Source organism: Salvelinus namaycush, chromosome 30 (assembly GCF_016432855.1).
Source record: "Salvelinus namaycush isolate Seneca chromosome 30, SaNama_1.0, whole genome shotgun sequence".
Classification (NCBI taxonomy): Eukaryota; Metazoa; Chordata; class Actinopteri; order Salmoniformes; family Salmonidae; genus Salvelinus; species Salvelinus namaycush.
This window is the reverse complement of record NC_052336.1, coordinates 14,689,808-14,713,466: the sequence shown is the minus strand read 5'-3', so window position 1 is coordinate 14,713,466 and position 23,659 is coordinate 14,689,808. Positions and strand designations below refer to the sequence as shown.

Here is a 23,659-nt window from a genome sequence, read left to right as displayed (position 1 = left end):
TGGAATTGTGATAGTGAATTATAAGTGAAATAATCTGTCTGTAAACAATTGTTGGAAAAATTACTTGTGTCATGCACAAAGTAGATGTCCTAACCGACTTGCCAAAACTATAGTTTGTTAACAAGAAATTTGCGGAGTGGTTGAAAAATGAGTTTTAATGATCCCAAACCAAGTGTATGTAAACTTCCGACTTCAACTGTATATAGTGTATTTCTGACCAGGTCATAGCAATGATAATGTTATTTTCTCAAGTTTTCAAATCTTTACGAAGTCATCATCATTATTTCTATTTCCAAATATTGGATGTACGGCATTGTAATTGTATTCAAAAAGAGAGGAAGTGTATGATGGATTCAAAGCCACTAGACAAAAAGCCAGGCAAAAGTAAGCCAACTTAGAGGTTTTGTTGTTGGAACAAAACTATTTTTTAAAACAGTTTCCAGCTGGTGAAATAAGTTTGGATTTTAAAAATGGGTAACTTTCAAACTGTCAAGTAAGATCTCGGATTTCTTCACTCAAAAATAAAAAACATGAACATTTGTTATTGCCATGACCTAGCTTGGCTCAAATACACTCCAATTGACCAGTCATTCAAATATCTCAGAATTTAATGGGATACATAAAGGATAAAACAATTATTATAACTGGTGAGAAACAAGGTTCATACTGTATGTGCAGAGGCAAACATTTAGTCCACTTCAAAAGGTATATTGTTTTCTAAATGTAGATTTCTTGTCTTGTCTGATCTGGTTTTCAAACACAAATGTATGAAGGCCTCTACAAAAACAGAGCAGTAAACAGTCCATCCAAAATGTGAAAGTACTAGACTATATTACTCAGTCTTCCTCTTCTTCCATGCCCTGGTTCTCTCAGGAAAACACATAAAATGTTAAAAATTAAGGTCAAACCACAAAGTAGAGGAATTCTCTCTCTCTCTCGGTCTCTGGAGCCCCGGTGTGGTGGATATATTATCTTGTCATAAAGAATGTCCTTCAAAAAAAGATAAGTTCAATAAAGAAAATAGAAAACAATGAAAAAGCTGTGTAGAATTCTGAGTAAGTGCAGCTCCTACTGAACAGACCTTTCCCATTATAGGGTAGAGAAAGGCCAGAGTGATTTGTTTTGATGAGGTTTATCAGATAAAACATCCACTTACCGGTATGTAAAAAAATATATGTATTAAGTTGAAGAATGCTTTGCAATTAGCCTCTGTTTTTAAGCCTCAGTTGTGATGGTTATGTAAGGGAAAGGATGGCCTTGGCCAAGTGTTTCAACTGCAAGGAGTAAGTTAATGGTCTGTGCAGGAGAAGACAATTTTCTCCTCCATGGAGGGAGTCTTCCTGCCAACAAACCACCTCAGAGGTGGACAGAGCTGGGTCTGCATGCGGGGTCCTCTGGTCTGGATGCACCTGCTCTGCAGCCACAAAACAAAACCCCTTCCTGTAGCAGCTCCCTAAACCACAGCTTGCACAAAAACTGGGTCAGCCAGGCATACTGTACTGCTCAAACGTCCATACACGCATCCATGGACATTAAGAGTGCCTCTCAACATGGAAAACAAGACGAATCACATAATCCTTTTCCATCTTAAAAACTGTATCCATACTCTCTACTCACTTTGTATTTATTCTCTCTACTGAAGCTAAATCCATCAAGGCAAGTGGTCTTGTACACATTTGTATTTTTGCATCAGATCTCGATAAGATCCCAGGCCAGATAAAAAAAAGGTAAGAGTTCAGAGGGAACAAATTACACAATTTTGACAGATCATTTTGGTTTACTAAGGCAATTTAGAAAAAAATCTGTTCTGGTGCTCTGATGCAACAAAAAAAGGACACAAAAACATACATGCGGTCAATGTTCCCTCTAAACTGTGCCCCCGGAACTGCCAAGCAACTCTCTGCACAGAGAGGCGCGAGATAGAACTTCACTCAACTTTCTAGAGAACTCCCCGTAATTTATCACTATCAACGTTAGCCTTTACTATGGGAATTGTGATTGAATAGCCACTTCCAATGCAACATAATGAATTACACAAGAATTAGTATGCAAAACTAACTACGCAAGAGATTTTGTTGGCAGAGCACATCGGAGTAGGATTTCTATTGCATTGGCAGGCACGACTCAGCCCTGCACTCTACGTGCGCCATAACCAATCAGAGATGCAGTAGGCCTATATGCAAATCGACCATTGCCATATACGGATTTGTGCCATTCACATTGAACTGGACTGTTTTACAGCATGAACGATTATTATGCGCTTGTTTTGAGATCAAAGCGAGAGCTGCATGTAGCCACGTGTGTACATTTGGCCATATTCTTTGCTAGTTAGTGATTTATTAGCCAATTTATAGCTAATTTGTAGTCAGAAATGTGGGAGTGATTGCTTCCTACAAGAGCACAAAATGTGAACCTTTCTAGTCATCTTTGAAAAGCGAGTTAGGGAAAGAGCTTTTTTTTTGTCTTAAATGGCCAGTGTTGTATTTTAAAACAGGCGTGAATAAGCTAAGTAGCCAATAGGCAGAGGGTAGCATAATTTGTCTGATTCTCTGTAATAACGGTATGGGGATAATAATATATTTTATAAAGTAAAGTGGTTTCTTGCATCAAACAAAATGTTCAGTCACCTCCTCGTCTGAAGGACAAGTGGATAAACAGGTTAATGTCAAGCTTGCATGTTTTTTTCAAAAGTCTCAAGGAATGTAGGCCTACATTGAACACCACACATTGGCTGCTTCTGTAGGCTGAATGATAAAACCGCTATTTCCATGTTAAAATGTTATGTGATGCCTTTTCTTCATAGTTTTTTTTATGGTAGGCCACCCTGGTAGGGCTAGATTATCAAATAGTCACAGTAGCCTACCTGGTCACTATTAAAATAGTAAATTAAAGGGTGTACAACCTCAGTGTTCACAACGGAAGTTGCACAGAATTTTCACAACATTGAAGTTTGCTCTCAGCAGACCTTAAATTTGCTCAGTGCTGCAGAAATTAGAGGGAACAACAGATGCGGTCACCTGCTATTCATTATCGATAGAGTCTGATTACTGTAGTTAACCAGCTTGGTCCTGGAAAACAGTGTTGTTTGCCAACAGCTCTGCTACTGTACAGTATCTTTACACGACCTTGGAAGGAAAAGCAGGTAATTCTTTCATCATCCAGGACAACACTCAGATGTGATGCAAAAAATGAGCATGACCTTTGAGCTCTGTTGAACTTCACTGCCTGGGGACTGATCGTCATGATTAGGGAGATTCAATGTTTACATTATGAGACTGTCATTCATCTCATTCTCCTTTCCTTCATTCTTGTGCTTGGTGTCTTGTTTATCCTCTGTGTTTGGCCACAACACTGAGCTGCTGATCATGATTCTGGGGCTGCTACTCTTTTGCTCAAATAGGGGTTAAGGTGTATCGACTGATCAGGAGAAATGGTCACTTATCAGGCTCAGTGAGGTATCAGGGCTCATATCAAGATGGTACTTAGCCTTGTCAATGTCCAAAAGGCATCTGGTCAGCTCACAAGAAATGGGCAAGGAACACAGAGAGGCAGAGGGAAGAAGATAGTGGGAAAGACGGAGAGAGAGAGAGAATGTAAGTAAGGAGGGAGGAGATGTAGCCACAGTGGAGGCCATGAGGGCTCGCCTCTGACTCCAAAGCTCTCACCGCGTGGCTAAAACACATACGCACAATTCTGGCAGCACGCTTTTGTCTACCTTCTCTTCCCGCTCCACTGACAGGCTCCACATACACCAGCGTTTTGAGTATCTAGTTCTCTACATCAGAGATAACTCTTACTTTGAAACTAACAGCGTCAAAATACAGGAACATATGGCATCAGTCAGCCCTCTTTAAATAGCACAAGTCCTTGCCTGGCAACAGTACTGATTGGAGCTAATAAAAGTAGAATATACCAGTCAAAAATGTCAACAAAAGTGTCCTGTGGAATAAATGTAATAAACATGTCTTGCAACTGTTATTCAGATTATGTTTCCAGAGGAGCTTCACTAAGAGGCAATCACTGGATTAAAATAAGTCATAAAACAGGAGCACAGATGCTTATGACCTGCTGGGCTTAAGTAAGAGGTATGCAGTGGAGGGTATCTCATGTCCTAAATGAGATTATATAAGAGTTCAGCTGTTATAAAGGTAGCAGCTTTGGCTAATTGCTGGTGCAGCTCTTACTTGACAAGCTGCTAAATGCAAAGAGGGAGATGGAGCAAGGGAGGGAGGGAACATGAGTGATAGAGAGGGAGAAGGACTGACACATGATGCTTTACAAACACGGTCTAGCAGGGGGACCCGCGAGGAAGGGAACACACCATCCTTTTACTGTAAAAGGCTCCGTCTCCAAACACCATCTACCTACATAACATGATCCCCAGGCCTGCGGATGGCTGGCATAACTGAGCGTTACTCTAGTATCACGTTGTTCAATTTGAATTCATAGGGCTGGCCAGTGCAACAGCGGGCCAGACTATCTGGAGTCGGGGGGAATATTTCAGAGGAGCTTTATTTATAGCGAGAGGGGGGGGGGCCTTGCTTTTCCCACAACTAAATTTAGTCAGGGGTAAATACTTAAACTGATTACTCAAAGCGTTAATAGAATAATAAAAACAGAGAACCCCTCTTAACCAAAGCACGTGTGTACACAAACACAAACAAGGCCGCCGCAGACAAGTATCGCATGAGGGAGGCTTTCTTTTCTTTCTCTTTTAGCATTTTTCTGGGTGCAAGTATGTTAATGGTTTACTGTTATACAACTGAAAACCTTTGAATGTTTGTCCACATTGGGCTCGCATGACTTAGCTGTAGCTGTCTTCTCAGTTACTGAACTTAGCTCCTGCTTGCTCGCAGGGAGCCCAAAGGCTAAGTAAACAGAGCAACATGTAGGGTACAGACTGAGCAATTAAGGAGGTAGCATTATCAAATGGACATCACTGAAAGTTACACACAAACTCTCAGCCATCTCTCTTAGAGAGTAGGTTTACTGCTTTACTAAACAGCACAATATATTTAAAATGGAATCTAATGGAGCATTTCAGATACGCCATCTTATGGGTGACGAACATAAGTACAACATAAATAGCCCACTTAGTGAACACCACAATCTCTATTTATTGAGGTTAGAAGTGAAATGGTACAAATACAGACCAACCACAATGAGCCAATACACTATCACACTACAGTTGAAAACATCAATTCTATAAGTTAACCAATAAATGTACCACCCGTTCTACTTCATTTGGCCAAAGCATAGGCCTAATTTCTCTCTATTCTCAGCCTTGCTAAACTCCTATCCTACCTCACCCAGTGAAGGAAAAAAACTCACCATGGTCTTTCTTGCAGGGCTCTTTTGTATGTGATCCCCTTTGTGGTTAGTGTTAACATCAATGACAGGGCTAGAGACCCTTGCCCCATAGCCGTGGGACACATGGATGTGCACATGTGGAGAGTTAGATAGTTTTTGGTTGGAAACGTGACATGAAATACCAGTATTATGGTAGGGGACTTCCAGAGAAAAGCTCCTTTGTAAGGCGTGATGACAATGGTTTTCCTGTCCATTTCCATTGTCTGCGAGACCAGCACTGTGGCTCCTCTCTGAAAGTTTAGTTGAGGGGAGAAAGCAAGCCGAGGTGCTGCGAAACAGCTTAATGTGGCGAGGGCCACATTCACCCTCCGACTGAGGGGCCTGGGTTGGAGATTCAGGACATTCAACATTGACTGTTGTTCTGTTTATAGATGCCTTCCCAGACATTGGTCGCTGTTGGGCAAAGTGCAGTAGCACACTGGAGTGTTGGTCTAAATTTGCAGAGTGGTCGGCCTTGTCGCGACACGGTCGGTCTAAGGTAGCCGAGTGGTCAGTCTTCTCACACTCCTCCATTTTACCTTTAGGTTTATCCGGAAGCGGAATGTTAAAATGCACCATGGGCCTGGCGTCTCTGAACTCCGCTGACGGAAAGCTGCTCTTAGAGAGTCGCAGGCCGTTCATCGCCGTGGCGATGGACGCTTTCAAGGTACCCGTCTCGTCCTCCTGCGGGGGCTCACTGGGGGACAACTGGAGCTGGTGAGAAGTCTGGTAGGAGCCCCTGGTTGGAGGCAGGGCGGGTAGAGCCACAGGGCTGACCGGGGAGGCTGGTGGTGTATTACAGGGGCTCTTTGGAAATATGACCAGGGAGGAGCAGCGTCTCAGGGGGACCCTGGCTTTCCTACGGGGCAGACTCCTCTCATGGGATGCCCTACGCTGATCTGGGAGCTCTGGCTCAAAGATGCTGCTGCTGCTGCAGTAGCCTGCGTCGCTGGCCGTGCTGCTGCTACAGGATAACCCGTCTGAGCCACTGCCTGCTCCCACCTCGCCGACCCCTGGCTCCCCGCCCTCAGTGCTGTTCTCCAGCTCTCCATTCAGCTTGCCACGGGGCTGCAGGGAGATCTGCAGAGTACTCTTCTTGCTGACGCTGCCGGTGTTCACCTTGGGTATAAATACGGATGAGTAGCGCTGTAAATTACCGTACTCCGGGGACAGGGGAGGCAAAGCCAAGGCTAACTGCCCTGGAATCACCTTCATTTGGACAGAGCTGTGCGCTAGGCTCTCTGTGGGGCTGCGGGTTGACACACAGAGACCGCTCTCCTCACCATGGCTGCTCAGGCTCTCTGACAGAGGATCTGTGTTGCTTCTTCTCGACGCAAAGTGCAAGCGGAGCCGACGTGCCATTCGTCTAACGCTCTAATCCCTGGGAGACAGTAGTGAGCGTGGCATGGCAAGAGACCTGCTGAGGAGGAAAAACGAACGGCGGCAATGCAACTTCTCAGAGTCCCGTTCTGCTCTGTGATTACAATCATTAGCGGCTGCACATAGCCAAAATAGCTCTGGTGACAACCTACATTCCTCTCAGGGCTGCTCTGTAAGGCTAGTAGTCAGGGGAGGTCAGGCACTCTTCTGTGGAACCACGACCCAAACGCACAAGCCCCTCAGACTGAAGTAACCCCAGTGGTCTGCCTCTTTATGGAGCTGAACTCAACCCAGTCACAGAGAACTGCACCAAGGCTTTAAAGGGCAGAACTCCCATTCCAGCCAAACCTCAGCCTTGTTGCAACTGTGCCTTCTGAAATATAGACAAACCGTGTCCGACACCCCCCTGCCTCTTCCAAAAGCCCCAGTCCTCCTGGTCGCCTCACTAGAAACAAGAACACAGGAATCTCTTCGGCATCTCAGACTGGAGAACTGTTCATTTCTGTTTCAGGTCACGCACTCAAGACTCTGGCGCTACTGGCTCCCAGCAGCAGCTATGCTTCTAATGTTTCTCCTGCGCTGTGCCCCCACACATATTTTTACCCACTGGTATTGAATTACAGGAAATCAAGAGGAATGAGTTTCAGCAAAATTCTATATGAAACTGAGGAATGGGTGACACACACACTTTTTTTGTATTACTATTGTGACAGATGAGCCCTGTAGATAAAAATATACATATCTATACAAAAAAGCACAATATACACGTTCATCATAAAAAACGAATCCACACAAAACCTTACACACAATGCAATCATAAAATACAAATAACTTCATTAATGAAGGGTCCCCTAACAGCAGTCTGAAAAGCCCTAGAGGCACCAATTCCCCCAATTTCAGGGTGTTTTGGAGATTGTTCCACATGTAAGGTGCAGAAAAACGAATAGCATCCATACGGGGAAACCACCGTGGCCGGGGAAATATGTAGGGAAGATACTGGTAGTTATTAAACTGTAAAAGTCAGCAAGCTCAATAACTGAATGCTTGAGTCCCTCGGCAGCACTTTGAAGCGCGGATAAAGACATGAAAGCTTCAGCTGATGGCACTGTACAAAAACGAAGAACTGAAAAAGAACAAAGGGCTGGAAAATGTAATAAAAAATTATCTACAAACTAGGGATGTGACAAATGAAAAACATGTAACTTTCCATTAAAACAATAAAAATTCATAAAGTTCGACTCTTCCTAACTTTCCCCAGGCCTTTATAGCCTACCGTCTACAGAAAATAATATGTTTTGTGGTAACTGCACTGTGATTTGAATTTTGTGGGAGGAAAAAAATAACAAAAGAATGTGTTTATCGCTTGGCGATTTTTCTTAACATGATCGATCCCAACTTCATTTTAACATTTAAACATTCACACCTACTACAAACAAACTTCATTCCTTCAGTAGCTCGGCACATAAGTATGCAACTATAGAGAGCTTAATTTCATGTATAAAGCAGCTTTGAAAAACAAAGGGATATATGCGGCATCACCTGTCATTCGACACCTCGTGTAACAGCCAGTAGCTGGTTTAATTCCCGCTATGCTGTCATTGACATTCCACTCCATATCAACCAAAAGCTATTGTGTGAGGCTGGGGCTATTCTGGGGCATTACTGTCAGCCTGGCCTGCAGCAGGTCAGTTCCATACTGTAATGCTATGAAAGTGGCACAGGCTGGATGTGATAATGACTCACCAGTTGAGACTGACGCAGTCAGGGTGCCCACGTCCCACCACGTGCCACATAGTGACTATTCCCACAACAACCTGTGATGGGCATGGGGGTATCAGGAAATCTCAGGAGCCACTAAAGTATCAACACTGATATATTGTATACATGTACAGTATGTTAAGATCTGCGCAAATCTATTGACATCAATAAATTATAATTTACATGAAAGTCTGAGTCAGGCCTAAAGTTTGGACGAGGCCCCATGTTTGCACAACTTTACACACTTAGAACTAAAAGGGAGACTATCCTGGGTCTCAGTCAGCAGTACTCCTGTCACTCCATGCAATCAACAGCAGCTAGGCCAGAGCTGTGGTTAGTTAGCCCCACATAAGTATTCAGCTATGTGGCCGTTGGCAAACCATAACACTACTAAAACAAATCACTGCTTGGTCATACTTGAGTTAGTTTAATGTATTCAGAACCAGATAGCCTACCTTTCACTCTTAATAAGACCCAAGGGGATATTCTATTTCCAATACCTGGATTTAATGGAGACAAATTGCTATTAAAAAAAGGTATAATAGTATTCATGACAAGTTAAAACAAAGGTCTGTACTTCTGGGCAAAACACCAATGCTAACAACCTAGATCTAGACTAAATGTGACTGAGGCAGCAACATGCACACAAACATACCATCCTTTATGTATTGTAGGTCATACGTGCAACTGGCATTCACTGCTTGATGCTGGTCAGTAGACCTCATGAAATAGAGGTAACTGGGTCATTCAAAATATGTGGATGTGACAATTACAGAGACCAGAAATAACCAAATGAAAGCCAAATACACCTGGAAGGTAGCAATACAAACAGGTAGGCCTAGTCAGTGTTGGCGTACTTGAATATAAACTAGTCCTATTCGTGGAGTAAACGTTATTCTGACCATTGTCAGAATGAATCAAGTGATAACACACCACATTTACACTCCCCTACATACTTTTTTGCACAGTGAAGCTGAAACTTTTAATTTGGCTCTATACTCCAGCATTTTGGATTTGAGCTCAAATGTTTAATTTGAGGCGACAGCACAAAATGTTACCTTTCATTTGAGTTTATTTTCATACATATCCATTTTACCGTTTAGAAATTAAAGCACTTCATATATCTTGTCCCCCCATTTGAAGGTGTCAAGTATTTGGACAAATTCAATTCTGTATTAAATTAGTGAAAAGTGTAATACATGGTCCCATATTCCTCGCACGCAATGACCACATCACACTTGTGACTCTTCAAACTTGTTGGATGCATTTGTAATTTGTTTTGGTTGTGTTTCAGATTATGTTGTTCCCAATAGAAATGAATGGTAAACAATGTATTGTGTCATTCTGGAGTCACTTTCATTGTAAATAAGAATAGAATATGTTTCCGAACACTTCAGCATTAATGTGGATGCTACCATGATTATGGATAATCATGAATGAATCATGAATAATGATGAGTGAGAACGTTAGAGGCACAAACATCATACCCCCAATACATACTTTGGGGGGTATTATATTTATGCCTTTGTAACTTTCTCATTCACGATTCATTCATCCACAATAACCCTTTCCACTTGTTGAAAATGGCAGATTTTGTAATTGACAAGCGCCAAAATTGGAAACCAGTGGCTGTACAGTAACATGCTACACATGACGTCAGAGCTCAGCTTTTCCAGTTCACAGGGCTGCACGAGACAAGCAGATGCCCCCGTCCCTCCCAGTAATTGGGCTACTTTTGCACATTTGTTGTCTGAGTGAGGATAATGCTGTAAATCAGGAGTCGTTGATGTGTTCTGAAAGTTGAACCATTGAGGATTAAACTTTGATGTTATACAAGCAAACCACACACTCAACAGTCCAAATGTGCACTTCACATGTTCATATCTGAAAACTCATGTCATTTACATTATCAACGTTTATGATCATTATATGTTTGATCCACAGTTACAGGATGACATGCGTTATACCCTGGGTTGTCCTGGACACAATGAGCCTGTTTGTCGTATTGTGAAGAACATTTGCCGCAGAACACACACTTAAATGCACCCATGACTCCATTCTGTGCACCAAAATTACAACGTCTGAAGTGCCTTTTGAAAGCCTAACACTAAGATCATATTTTACAACTTTATAACATGTTGGCAATAGAATCAGCTTTCAAATGATGCCCTCTGTCCCAGATTGCGATTTATAAATGGAACGTTTTCGGATTGCGTATACAACCATAATGTGTGATAGTTGGGACACAGGGCTGTGTTCCAAACAAACAACTACAAGTGTGCTTGCTTCAGTTCCTCAATGGAAAAGCCAGGAGAGCTCAAAAAAGGACCTTATAGTTGAGGGCTCTTTCCTTGAACTATATCATAAAAGTGCAATGAAGTGACTTAGGAACTGTGCAGTTTGGAGTGGTGTGTGGCCACTTGGAAACACCAGTCTGACCTCTCATTCAAACCCTTGTAATAATTTTTTTATATCTTGCACCTACTCCAAAATGCCAACGAATATTCTTATTATGTTACTGCATGTATCCAGAGTATTTTCAGATTTTCGTTATTGAAAAAGGCTGTGAAAAATGTACAGTAAATGTAAAATGCACATAAAATCAACAGTGTAATGTTTGGATTCAGTCTTGTGTCAGGTGAACTGTTGTGTCCTCACCTTTGGCTTGATCATTTCCCCATAATCTCCAAAGTGTTCTCTTTCAATTGCTAACATGGTCATGCAAATGCTTTTCATTGTTCTTTATTTCAATTTGGCCGTATCCATATAGGCCAATTTCCACGAGTGTAAGGGGTTGATGTAGAAGTGTTCAGAAACATATTCGATTCTTATTTACAATAAAAGTGACTTCAAAATGATAATACATTACTTACCATTCATTTCTATTTGGCACAACATAATCTGAAACACAACCAAAACAAACTGCAAATGCATCCAACAAGTTTGTAGAGTCACAAGCTTGATGTCATCATTGCGTGCTAGGAATATGGGACCAAATACTTAACCTCGGATTAGTTTAATACACATAAGTGAATTTGTCCAAATACTTATGAACCTCCAAATAGGGGGACTAGATGCATAAAGTGCTAAACGGTAAAACATATGTACAGGATTATAATAACTATCACTATGTCTGTGCCTTCAAGATCATTTCCACTTCCAGTAAAGTGAGTCAGCAGCGGTGGTGGCAGTGTCAAAACCACAGGCCTGGACATACTGAAGGAATATCGTAATGACTTACCAGACGATTCTCATCAAACACCTCCAGCAACAGCCGATGCTTCCTGGGATGAACCTGAAAGAGAAAATAATCGACTTCAATAAATGGGTCCAAGAACATCAACAAATTAAATCAACAACAACTTAATTTCCCCAACATGGTATAGTCTGAAGAACCCCAGTATCTGTCAATCACAACAAATCGTTTACCTTCATTAGGTATAGAACTCGACCTGTTTACTATTGGTTTCTAAGTTCAAATTGAATGTTTCTTTAGAATTGGGTGTACCCTCTAAACATCTCTGTTGTGGCCAACACAATGCGTTGGTATGTGGAAACATGACATTTGACCTCATGTTGCTCAGAGCTCACATACCATGAAAACAGTTAGGCTATACAGCATAGCAATTCTGTCACAAACACCCACAGAGAGGCAGTGGAAACATCTCCTGAGCAATTTCCTAAGAGGTCTCACAACTAGGTGAAGATTCAAAGCAAACTGATTAAAGTCAAAAGAAAATCCACATAGAAATAAGAACATCAACACCGGCGACATCGTCTAGACCAGTGGTTCCTAAACTTTTTATAGTCCTGTACCCCTTCAAACATTCAACCTCCAGCTGCGTACCCCCTTCTAGCACCAGTGTCAGCACACTCTCAAATGTTGTTTTTTGCAATCATTGTAAGCCTGCCACACACACAAACTAAACGATACATTTATTAAACATAAGAATGAGTGAGTTTGTGTCACAACCCTGCTCGTGGGAAGTGACAGAGCTCTTATAGGACCAGGGAACAAATAATTATCAATAATTTTCCTCTTCATTTAACCATCTTAAATATAAAACCTTATTTGTTAATCGAAAACTGTGTATAACGCACCACAGGTTAATGAGAAGGGTGTGCTTGAAAGGATGCACATAACGCTGCAATGTTGGGTTGTATTGGAGAGAGTCTCAGTCAAATCATTTTCCACACATAGTCTGTGCCTGTATTTAGTTTTCATGCTAGTGAGGGCCGAAAATCCACTCTCACATAGGTACGTGGTTGCAAATGGCATCAGTGTCTTAACAGCATGATTTGCCAAGGCAGGATACTCTGAGCGCAGCCCAATCCAGAAATCTGGCAGTGGCTTCTGATTAAATTCAATTTTCACAGAACCGCTTGTTGCAATTTTGATGAGGCTCTCTCGTTCAGATATTGGTAAGTAGACTGGAGGCAGGGCATGAAAAGGATAACGAATCCAGTTTGTGTCATTCGTTTCAGGAAAGTACATGCAGAATTGCGCACCCAACTCACTCAGGTGCTTCGCTATATCACATTTGACTTTGTCCGTAAACTTGAGTTCATTTGCAAACAAAAAATCCTACAATGATGGAAAGACCTGTGTGTTGTCCTTGTTAATGCAGACAGAGAAGAGCTCCAACTTGTTAATCATAGCCTCAATTTTGTCCCGCACATTGAATATAGTTGCGGAGTCTGTAATCCTAGATTCAGATCATTCAGGTTAGAAAAGAAAACTTTAAGCTCGTCTATCAATTTAAAAAAAGTGTCAATACTTTGCCCCTTGATAACCAGCCCACTTTTGTACGTTGTAAAAGCGTTACATGGTCGCTGCCCATATCATTGCATAGTGCAGAAAATAGTTCAGGGGCCTTGCTTTAACCAAGTTAACCATTTTCACTGTAGTGTCCAAATCGTCTTTCAAGCGGTCAGGCATTCCTTTGGCAGCAAGTGCCTCTCGGTGGATGCTGCAGTGTACCCAAGTGGTGTCGGGAGCAACTGCTTGCACGCGCATTACCACTCCACTATGTTTCCCTGTCATGGCTTTTGTGCCATTAGTACAGATACCAACACATCTTGACCACCAAAGTCTATTTGATGTCACAAAGCTGTCCAGTACTTTAAACATATCCTTTCCTGTTGTCCTTGTTTCCAGAAGAGGATGTCTTCCTTAATTGACCCGCCATAAACGTAACGGACATATACCAGGAGCTGTGCCAGGCCCGCCACGTCTGTTGACTCATCCAGCTGTAACGCATAGAATTCACTGGCTTGTATGCGAAGCAGTAATTGTTTCAAAACATCTCATGCCATGTCACTGATGTTGTGAAACAGTGTTGTTTTTATTGCCTTTTCCCCCAGCATTGTCCCAGCCATATCTGCAGCAGCAGGAAGAATAAAGTCCTCCACAATAGTATGGGGCTTGCCTGTCCTAGCCATTCGGTAGTTCACCATATAAGACGCTTCTTGACCCTTCTTATTAATGGTATCTGTTGCTTTTATAGTCATCTTAAATCTTGTTCAAAAAACTCCTGTGGCTTATTTTTCAAATTGGAATGTTTTGTTTCTAAATGTCTGCGCAAGAGTGAAGGTTTCATCGAGTTGTCAGATAGTACTTTTGCACATATAACAGGCATTACTCCCAATATAAGTGAACCCCAAATCAATGTAGTTCTTATCATATTTGCCATCTATTCGATGGTCCAACGTCCCTGTCTTTTCGGTGCTTTCCCGGGTAAGGGGGGCAGTAGCTCTTCGGCTGCATCAGATTCACAACTGTCAGTGTCCATGCTAGCTGGGCTAACAACAAATTTAGAATTACTGATGCTAGCATTGGATGTGCTCGTGTAGTACTGCTTGTAGTAGCAGTACTACTACCAGTAGAGCTGTTATGTGGGGCGGCAGGTAGCCTCGTGGTTAGAGCGTTGGACTAGTAACCGAAAGGTTGCAAGATCAAATCTGACGTTCTGCCCCTGAACAAGGCAGTTAACCCACTGTTCCTAGGCCGTCATTGAAAATAAGAATATGTTCTTAACTGACTTGCCTAGTTAAATAAAGGTCTACTTTTTTTTATACCATTTATCAATTTTCGAGCAAATGGAATGAGCAGCAGCTACGTTTGGCTACATACAAACAGTTAGTGGAATTCCCGTGAGAGAGGTTAATGTGATTGGATGTTAATTATTTGACATGGCTACCTGTATTTGACATTGTGTTGTTATTTCGCTGAACACTGGATGGTTTCATTTTATTTTTGGCAGGGAAACGAGGCTACTCAGGTGAGAAAAAAAACACACCCAAATGTATAGCCCCATTGGAAAATATAAATGGACTGTTTGAAAATTAAGAATTGGTAAAAAAATAAAAATAATTATTGGCGTACCCCCGACGGCATTGCACGTACACCTGTTTGGAAATACCTGGTCTAGTCAAAATGAAGGTACAATAGGACAAAGGGAAAGGTGTGCCATTGCTCAGCGGACCAGACTGCATATGGAGCTTCTGTGTATTCATTCTTTTTAAAATGGCTAAGGAGGACCAGAAAATATATTTGTACTTGCAAAAACATCCCAAGCACTTCCTACTGTAAATAAGGTGAGTGTTTATGCATTGAGTCATGATTGAGTCATGACCAGATTTGAGTAAGAACGAGCCCAGCCATGTTTTGAGGGGTCTGTAAAACATGAGTTGTCTATGCGGACAAACTCAGGCTAGCATCAAGCTTCTGATTTCTATTTAAGAGATCTTCTGTTGAATCTGACAATTAATCTTGATGGTTGTACAGTCGTCTCAAATAAAACGGTGAAGTTACTCTGGACCCTGATCTCTCTTTTGACAAACATATCAAGATTGTTTCAAGGACAGCTTTTTTCCATCTACGTAACATTGCAAAAATCAGAAACTAGTGCTAAAAACGGCTGCTAGAATCTTGACTACAACCAAAAAATGTGATCATATTACTCCAGTGCTAGCCTCTCTACACTGGTTTCCTGTTAAGGCATAGGCTGATTTCAAGGTTTTACTGCTAACCTACAAAGCATTACATGGGCTTGCTCCTACCTATCTTTCCGATTTGGTCCTGCCATACATACCTACACGTACACTACGGTCACAAGACGCAGGCCTCCTTACTCTCCCTAGAATTTCTAAGCAAACAGCTGAAGGCAGGGCTTTCTCCTATAGAGCTCCATTTTTATGGAATGGTCTGCCTACCCATGTGAGAGACGCAGACTCGGGCTCAACCTTTAAGTCTTTATTGAAGACTCATCTCTTCAGTAGGTCCGATGATTGAGTGTAGTCTGGCCCAGGAGTGTGAAGGTGAACAGAAAGGCACTGGAGCAACGAACCACCCTTGCTGTCACTGCCTGGCCGGTTCCCCTCTCTCCACTGGGATTCTCTGCCTCTAACCCTATTAGGGGCTGAGTCACTGGCTTACTGGTGCCCTTCCATGCCGTCCCTAGGAGGGGTGCGTCACTTGAGTGGGTTGAGTCACTGATGTGATCTTCCTGTCCGGGTTGGCGCCACCCCCCCTTGGGTTGTGCCGTGGCGGAGATCTTTGTGGGCTATACTCGGCCTTGTCTCAGGATGGTAATTTGGTGGTTGAAGATAACCCTCTAGTGGTGTGGGGGCTGTGCTTTGGCAAAGTGGGTGGGGTTATATCCTGCCTGTTTGGCCCTGTCCGGGGGTATCGTCGGATGGTGCCACAGTGTCTCCTGACCCCTCCTGTCTCAGCCTCCAGTATGTATGCTGCAGTAGTTTGTGTGTCGGGGGGCTAGGGTCAGTCTGTTTTATCTGGATTATTTCTCCTGTCTTATCCGGTGTCCTGTGTGAATTTAAGTATGCTCTCTAATTCGCTCTCTCTTTTTCTCTTTCTCAGAGGACCTGAGCCCTAGGACCATGCCTCAGGACTACCTGGCCTGATGACTCCTTGCTGTCCCCAGTCCATCTGGCCGTGCTGCTGCTCCAGTTCCAACTGTTCTGCCTGCGGCTATGGAACCCTGACTTGTTCACCGGGCATGCTACCTGTCTCAGACCTGCTGTTTTCAACTATCTAGAGACAGCAGCAGCGGTAGAGATACTCTGAATGATCAGCTATGAAAATCCAACTGACATTTACTCCTGAGGTGCTGACCTGTTGCACCCTCGACAACCACTGTGATTATTATTATTTGACCCTGCTGGTCATCTATGAACATTTGAACATCTTGGCCATGTTCTGTTATAATCTCCACCCGGCACAGCCAGAAGAGGACTGGCCACCCCTCATAGCCTGGTTCCTCTCTAGGTTTCTTCCTAGGTTCTGGCCTATCTAGGGTGTTTTTTCTAGCCGCCGTGCTTCTAGTCGTGACCAAAAGTTTTGAGAATGACACAAATATAAATTTTCACAAAGTCTGGGGGTTTAGGACTGTGCTATTGGGGTTTTAGGCTGACATAAGCCTACTTGATATGAATAAGAATATCATATTTTGAAGTGGGTACACAAGGTGTCTTCAAGGCCGTCTTTCAACCCACTGCTATGGAGCTAAACTTTCCATTCAACAATGCAAAACAGGACCACAGCAACCATTTTCCGTCTGTGGAACAGCACAGTTTGAAGATGATTTTGCAAGTCTCAGGTTTTTGCGCTCAAGTTTGATTAATAGTATTCAATAAGTATTAGGCAAATAAGTTTGTTTTTCTAAATGCACAGCGCCTTCAACAACCATATAGTATAGTATGCGCATGCACACCACTAGGTCCACAATGTTGACTAAATAAAAAACGTTCCACACACATGGGTTCATTACCAAGTGTTTACAGTATAAACTGACAATCAGTTTGCTGTTTATAATGAAGTGGGTAGATGTGTAAAATGAGTGGAGCAATAGACCTGCTTATAAACTCTAGATGTGTTTTGGGCAAAACAGCACACAGAACTGTAATAGATGATTTAGGAGTCCAATAAGTTAGGAAGGGTCCACAGTCCACACTAAGGATCATGTAGAAGAGGAGAGGACTGTGCTATTGGGGTTTTAGGTTGGGTTTCTGTACAGCACTTTGTGACATAAGCTGATGTTAGAAGGGCTTTATAAATACATTTGATTGATTGATATTTGGAGGAAGCCCACTCCCCAATAGCACAGTCCTCAGCACCACAAATGGCTGGTGACCAATGTCAGCTGTCAAAGCTAAAATCAAGCTCCACTCACAAGCAAAGATAGCCAACCAGCCAGAATACCACAGGGCTAAGACAAAGCACAAACAGGTCCTTGAAAACTAGTAGGTTTCGCACCAAACATGGCTACTATTTCAATCCATCGCTGACTGGACTAATGAAAGCTAATTTGATCCTCCATCTGCTGACACCCAGCTTTAATTACAAAACCCATCCCATTTAACACAGAACTAACAATACCATTTTTTTGTACATAAATACTTCTCAGAAATATTTTCAAAACATAGGTGTATTTCCTCTCAATGCTTAAAACAGAGAGAATGATCTATAACTAAAATACGTCAGAAATCCACCCGACAGAGCTGGGAAGGGGCGCACAGGGGCATTGTAACTGAAGTCACCGCCCTCAGGCATTTCATGACCACTGGAAAATTAAATGTGTTTCTGTTAAAACGGGCCCTCTTGCTAAGTGAAGCCATTATTGACACCGCCACGTTGGTAAGGTGGGCCAAATAGGCCGCAACTCCTGTAGAGTATATGGGAGAGTGCGTTCGTGAAATATAACTTGTTTACTTTATGATATGATTAACTTCAAAAGAACAATCAAAATATAAAGATAAGAGATAGGCTAGGGAATCAGGTGTTTAAAAATATATTTTGACATGGGTTTGAACACGTTATTTTATCAAGAAGGTTCTATATAGAGTTCCAGGGCAGGTATAAACATAATAATATTCACAATAGGGACAAGTACTACAAAGTGCAGTGAGCTGTTAGTGTTACAACAGCTGTATACGTCCAAGGTACTGATTTACTGTACCAAGAAACCATGATGGAGAAAAGCCCTGAATAGACTGTAGGAGATGGAGAAATCTCAACTGGCATGGTGACGTGATTGTTTTTAACATTTCAGATGACTGGGAGAGTGTTGAATCATTGTCCAGGGCAATGAGACATTGTGCAACACTGCCATCATTTCTAGACATGGCTAATGAGTGTCTAAGGCTTAAACATACTGGATATTTTAGTGAATGTGTGCAACTATATATACACAGGCAAAAGCTTCCTGCTCAATGTCCAGGGCCAGAGAAATGAAAACATTTCAAATACCTCCCTCGGTCTACTGGCGAGATGGGCCAAGTCTCCTGCTTTGTGGTACATCCAGATGCAGGTAGAAGTTACTCAGCTCTCTGCTTTTTCTCCACATGCAGAAAATGTGGTTTTCTCCATCAAGATTACATTTTTGCAACCACAATAAGCTTAGGAAACCACCACCCAAACAACCTACTCTTTTCAAAGTATTTTTGTTGAAATAACAAATTCAACCTCCGTCAGCAAAAGTTCCAGCTTTTGAATTGTGCCCTTGAACTTCAGGTCTCAAGGTACACTAACAATTCAAATTCATATCTGTGCTCCCATAGCTACTAAAAAAGTGTTGTGAATATTTATGTCTGCTCCTCCACCAGAGAGGATCAACCAAATGAAAAACAAATCAGGACAGAAGGACCTTGCTATACGCAGCTCTCCACACAAAAACCTCAGAGCAAGGACTCACGTCAACACCAGCTGACTCACTGAGGCTCTGTTTCACACCCTCAGTTCAACATTTAATCAAGCTGTGTTTACATGCCCAAGATAGGAGCCAGGGGCAACAATACTCACAGGATGGTGTGTGGGTCTTACTGACCAATCACAATGCCCAACACAGTGGAGGACTTCCTGTTGGTGCTCATTATGTACAGACACCCATAAACATTGTAAAAAAATGTTTTGTTTTTTAAAAAACACCCATGTCTGCAGACATGAACATAAAATGTTTCGCGTTCTGACTTTTAACTTGCTGTTTGTGAAATGTTAACCTCCCAGTGAGAATCTGGAGAAGCTTCAAACACTAATAGGGAACATATTACTGAGCCATTAGGGCTGGGAAATAAGGCTCCAGTTAATTGTCCATACGACATGGAGGCATGCAGCAAAAAGAGATGAGATAAAGAGAAATAAAAAAATAGAAAGGTTGAGTCTTAAATGTTCTCAGAGCCCTGGGTAAAACAGAAACCACACACACATTCACAAGAATTCACAATGCTCTTTTAACCATACATTTGACTTACCCTGAAAAAGAATTCCTCATTCCACTTCGGATCCAATGTCTGGAAATGACAATGCATTTAAAATGTAAATAGGATACTTACAAAACAAACAAATAAACGCTCCGTACTTATTCAGATAGCGCAGTTACTCACCTTTTTAATTGTTTTAGTCTGAAGACTTGTTAGTTCTCCATTGACAGGGTCATAAAGGGACACTCTTGTATATGGATCACTGTGGTAGAAAATGAAAATACAAAGCTTAACTTGATGTCTCTGTCCCTTGGTGTGCCCAAAGATCAAACGAGGGAACATCCTCAGCATGTAACAGTTTTATCCCACAGGCCATATGGAGCACAAACCAATGATGTCATCAGAACCATAAATAGTCGCACTGAAAAAAAACGACTGATCTTTTACAATGGACATGTGAAGAAAAAAAGTGTTTATTCGGCAGTGCTGACTTGAGGGGAAATGATGGTGGGCTATTTAGGGGAAAGGAGCCTGGAGATTCTGGAGCATCTACTGTATGCAAGGGCACAGAACTCCTGATTATAGCGCCATCTTAAGGTTGCACAGGACAGTTACATTACGGTCTAAAGAGAGTTTAAGGAAAAATTGAACAATTTAAGGAACGCATGGAAGATGCCATAAGCCTACTTGATATGAATAAGAATATCATATTTTGAAGTGGGTACACAAGGTGTCTTCAAGGCCGTCTTTCAACCCACTGCTATGGTGCTGAACTTTCCATTCAACAATGCAAAACAGGACCACAGCAACCATTTTCCGTCTGTGGAACAGCACAGTTTGAAGATGATTTTGCAAGTCTCAGGGTTTTGCGCTCAAGTTTGATTAATAGTATTCAATAAGTATTAGGCAAATAAGTTTGTTTTTCTAAATGCACAGCGCCTTCAACAACCATATAGTATAGTATGCGCATGCACACCACTAGGTCCACAATGTTGACTAAATAAAAAACGTTCCACACACATGGGTTCATTACCAAGTGTTTACAGTATAAACTGACAATCAGTTTGCTGTTTATAATGAAGTGGGTAGATGTGTAAAATGATTGGAGCAATAGACCTGCTTATAAACTCTAGATGTGTTTTGGGCAAAACAGCACACAGAACTGTAATAGATGATTTAGGAGTCCAATAAGTTAGGAAGGGTCCACAGTCCACACTAAGGATCATGTAGAATCAGAATTTTCTATTTTATGGTATAACATGAACAAAAGCATGAGTTTCCTAAAAAGGGAGTGTACCAAAGATAGGACACCGTATTTTGGTAACATGAGACACCAGAATTATACAAAGATACTGAAGCAATCCTCGCTAATATGAGCCTGGTTACAATTCCAACCAAGTGGGTTAACCCTATGGGTGCAATCCATAGGGTTTTTGCATTTCACACCAATGACCCAGGTTCGCTTCCCTGTACCGCTGTTCTTTAAATTGGTGTCAGTGACGCTATCCTCGCTAATATGAGGTTAACTTCTCTGTCCCACCGTTCGCTATAATACCATTAAAAAAACAATCTCCTGAATTTGTTTAAGTGATACTGATAGATTGGATTAACAATTTGAAGACATATTTTCTTCAAAATCAAGACTGACCTGGCTCCAAGGATATCTTTCTTGGCCAAACCAATTCCAGCTATGACTTTCACTCTCAGAATTCTAGCCTCATTCTGGGAAAAAAACACAAGGACATAAATCACATTATTAGCTGCTTACAGTACAAAGTGACTTTTTCCACATTTTGTTACGTTACAGCCTTATTCTAAAATATTAAATCGTTTTTCCCCCTCATCAATCTACACAAAATACCCCATAATGTCAAAGCAAAAGCAGATTTTTAGAAATTTTTGCTAATGTCTTAAAAATAAAAAACTGAAATATCACATTTACATAAGTATTCAGTCCCTTTACTCAGGACTTTGTTGAAGCATCACTTTCTGTGATTACAGACTTGAGTCTTCTTGGGTATGACGCTACAAGCTTGGCACACCTGTTTTTGGGGAGTTTCTCCCAATCTTCTCTTCAGATCCTCTCGAGCACTGCGAGGTTGGATGGAGAGCGTCGCGGCACAGCTATTTTCAGGTCTCTCCAGAGATGTTAGATCGGGTTCAAGTCCGGGCTCTGGTTGGGCCACTCAAGGACATTCAGAGACTTATCCTGAAGCCACTCCTGCGATGTCTTGGCTGTGTGCTTAGGGTTGTTGTGCTGTTGGAAGGTGAACCTTTGCCCCAGTCTGAGGTCCTGAGCAGGTTTTCAAGGATCTCACGGTACATTGCCATGTACATTGCCAATCTTGTTTCTCATAGTCAGATTCCTTTAGGTGCCATTTGGCAAACTATCATGTGCCTTTTACTGAGGAGTGGCTTCCGTCTGGTCACTACCATAAAGGCCTGATTTGTGGAGTGCTGCAGAGATGGGAGAACTATCCAGAAGGACAACCATCTCCACAGAGGAACTCTGGAGCTCTTTCAGTGACCATCGGGTTCACCTCCCTGACCAAGGCCCTTCTCCCCCGATTGCTCAGTTTGGCAGGGCAGCTAGCTCTAGGACAAGTCTTGATGGTTCCAAACTTCTTCCATTTAAGAATGGAGGTCACGGTGTTCTTGGGGACCTTCAATGCTGCAGACATTTTTTGGTACTCTTCCCCAGATCTGTGCCACGACACATTGCTGACTCTGAGCTCTACCGAAAATTCCTTCGACCTCAAAGGGTCTGAATACTTATGTAAATAAGGTTTCTGTTTTTTATTTTAATACATTTGCAAAAATATCTAATAACCTGTTTTTGCTTTGTCATTATGGGTTATTGTGTGTAGATTGCTGAGTTTTAATGTTTTTTTCATCCATTTTAGAATAAGGCTGTAAAGTAACAAAATTTGGAAAAGGTCAAGGGGTCTGATGTTAGCTACATAAATGGCACTTACTGTAAATGACTCACAGGAATATAAAGTGTGGTTTTCCACGTGGATACTTATTTGATCTCAAACATTCAAGATCAATTAAGGCCACATGAATAATGACGTGATAATAACTCACATGACTCCTTTGGGCAATGCTCTCTGAGTTTATAGCCAACTGACATGGTTAGTTGATAATTCAATTAATATATTGTATTATCAATAGGTGGTCAAAAAAAGAGTGTGTTAGCTAGCTAATTGATCAACAGTAGGCCTTTACAACGATGACAGCTACAAGATAGCTGATGACGTACTCAGTGACCGTCAATTGTTACACATGCTAACTAATGTTAGGTAGCTAGCTGGCTAGTTGCTTAGATAAAATGGATATTGGTATGTTGGGACTTGACTGTCCATCTCTGACAGCTTGGTTGACAATAACCAAAGAAATGTAATGACAATTTAGCTAAACACTTGGATATAACGGAATTTGTCTGCCCACGTAGCCAGTTAGTTAATTAGCTAGCTAGTTAGCTAGCGTTAGCTAAATATTTACCTCATCAGTCATTAGTCCGCGGACCTCGGGAAGTGCGGCCATACTCATATCCTCAGCGCCGTAGTTGTCCTGTAGCTCGATTAAAGTAAAATGTACAGAATGATAACGCTGTAGGTGCTCTTCCGCCAATTCACCTTTCACTAACTAATGAACTGTACCAAACACAATTCTAGTTAAAATGTTCAAATGTGTCGTGCCTCGTTCTCCACCAACAGGATCCTGGCTCCTCTGCTACCACGCCTCCACCCCTACGTAGTAATTTCACGATAACGTAATGTACAATGTTTATAAAATGTTGACACAAAACAGCTATCACATAACATCCGGTGGTTAGTGCAAATGGTTGTAATTAATAGTTTTGCATCTTCACTTCCATTGCAGACCAGGACAAGTAATGTACCCATTTCAAATATTGTAATGTTGCATCATTTTACAAACCACTGAGACTAGC

The 23,659-nt window shown here is 41.9% G+C and overlaps 1 protein-coding gene across 3 annotated transcripts in view; it reads right to left on the bottom strand.

The window, feature by feature from the left end:
• LOC120025022 (E3 ubiquitin-protein ligase NEDD4-like) overlaps nt 1-23,448 on the bottom strand; it is a 44,399-nt gene extending 20,951 nt beyond the window's left edge. Inside the window, exons 1-5 of one of the 3 annotated variants that reach the window (XM_038969451.1) lie at nt 23,209-23,448; nt 21,353-21,426; nt 19,888-19,966; nt 19,756-19,794; nt 11,729-11,782 (exon numbers count right to left, since the gene is read on the bottom strand). In XM_038969451.1, the coding sequence (XP_038825379.1) occupies nt 11,729-11,782; nt 19,756-19,794; nt 19,888-19,966; nt 21,353-21,426; nt 23,209-23,256 (294 nt within the window). In that variant the 5' untranslated portion in view covers nt 23,257-23,448. Of the gene's footprint in view, nt 1-8,472; nt 8,525-8,942; nt 8,988-11,728; nt 11,783-19,755; nt 19,795-19,887; nt 19,967-21,352; nt 21,427-23,208 lie in introns of those variants that run through there. The other 2 variants (XM_038969452.1, XM_038969453.1) reach the window with 2 other exon arrangements.
• Nucleotides 23,449-23,659: the final 211 nt, after the last annotated feature.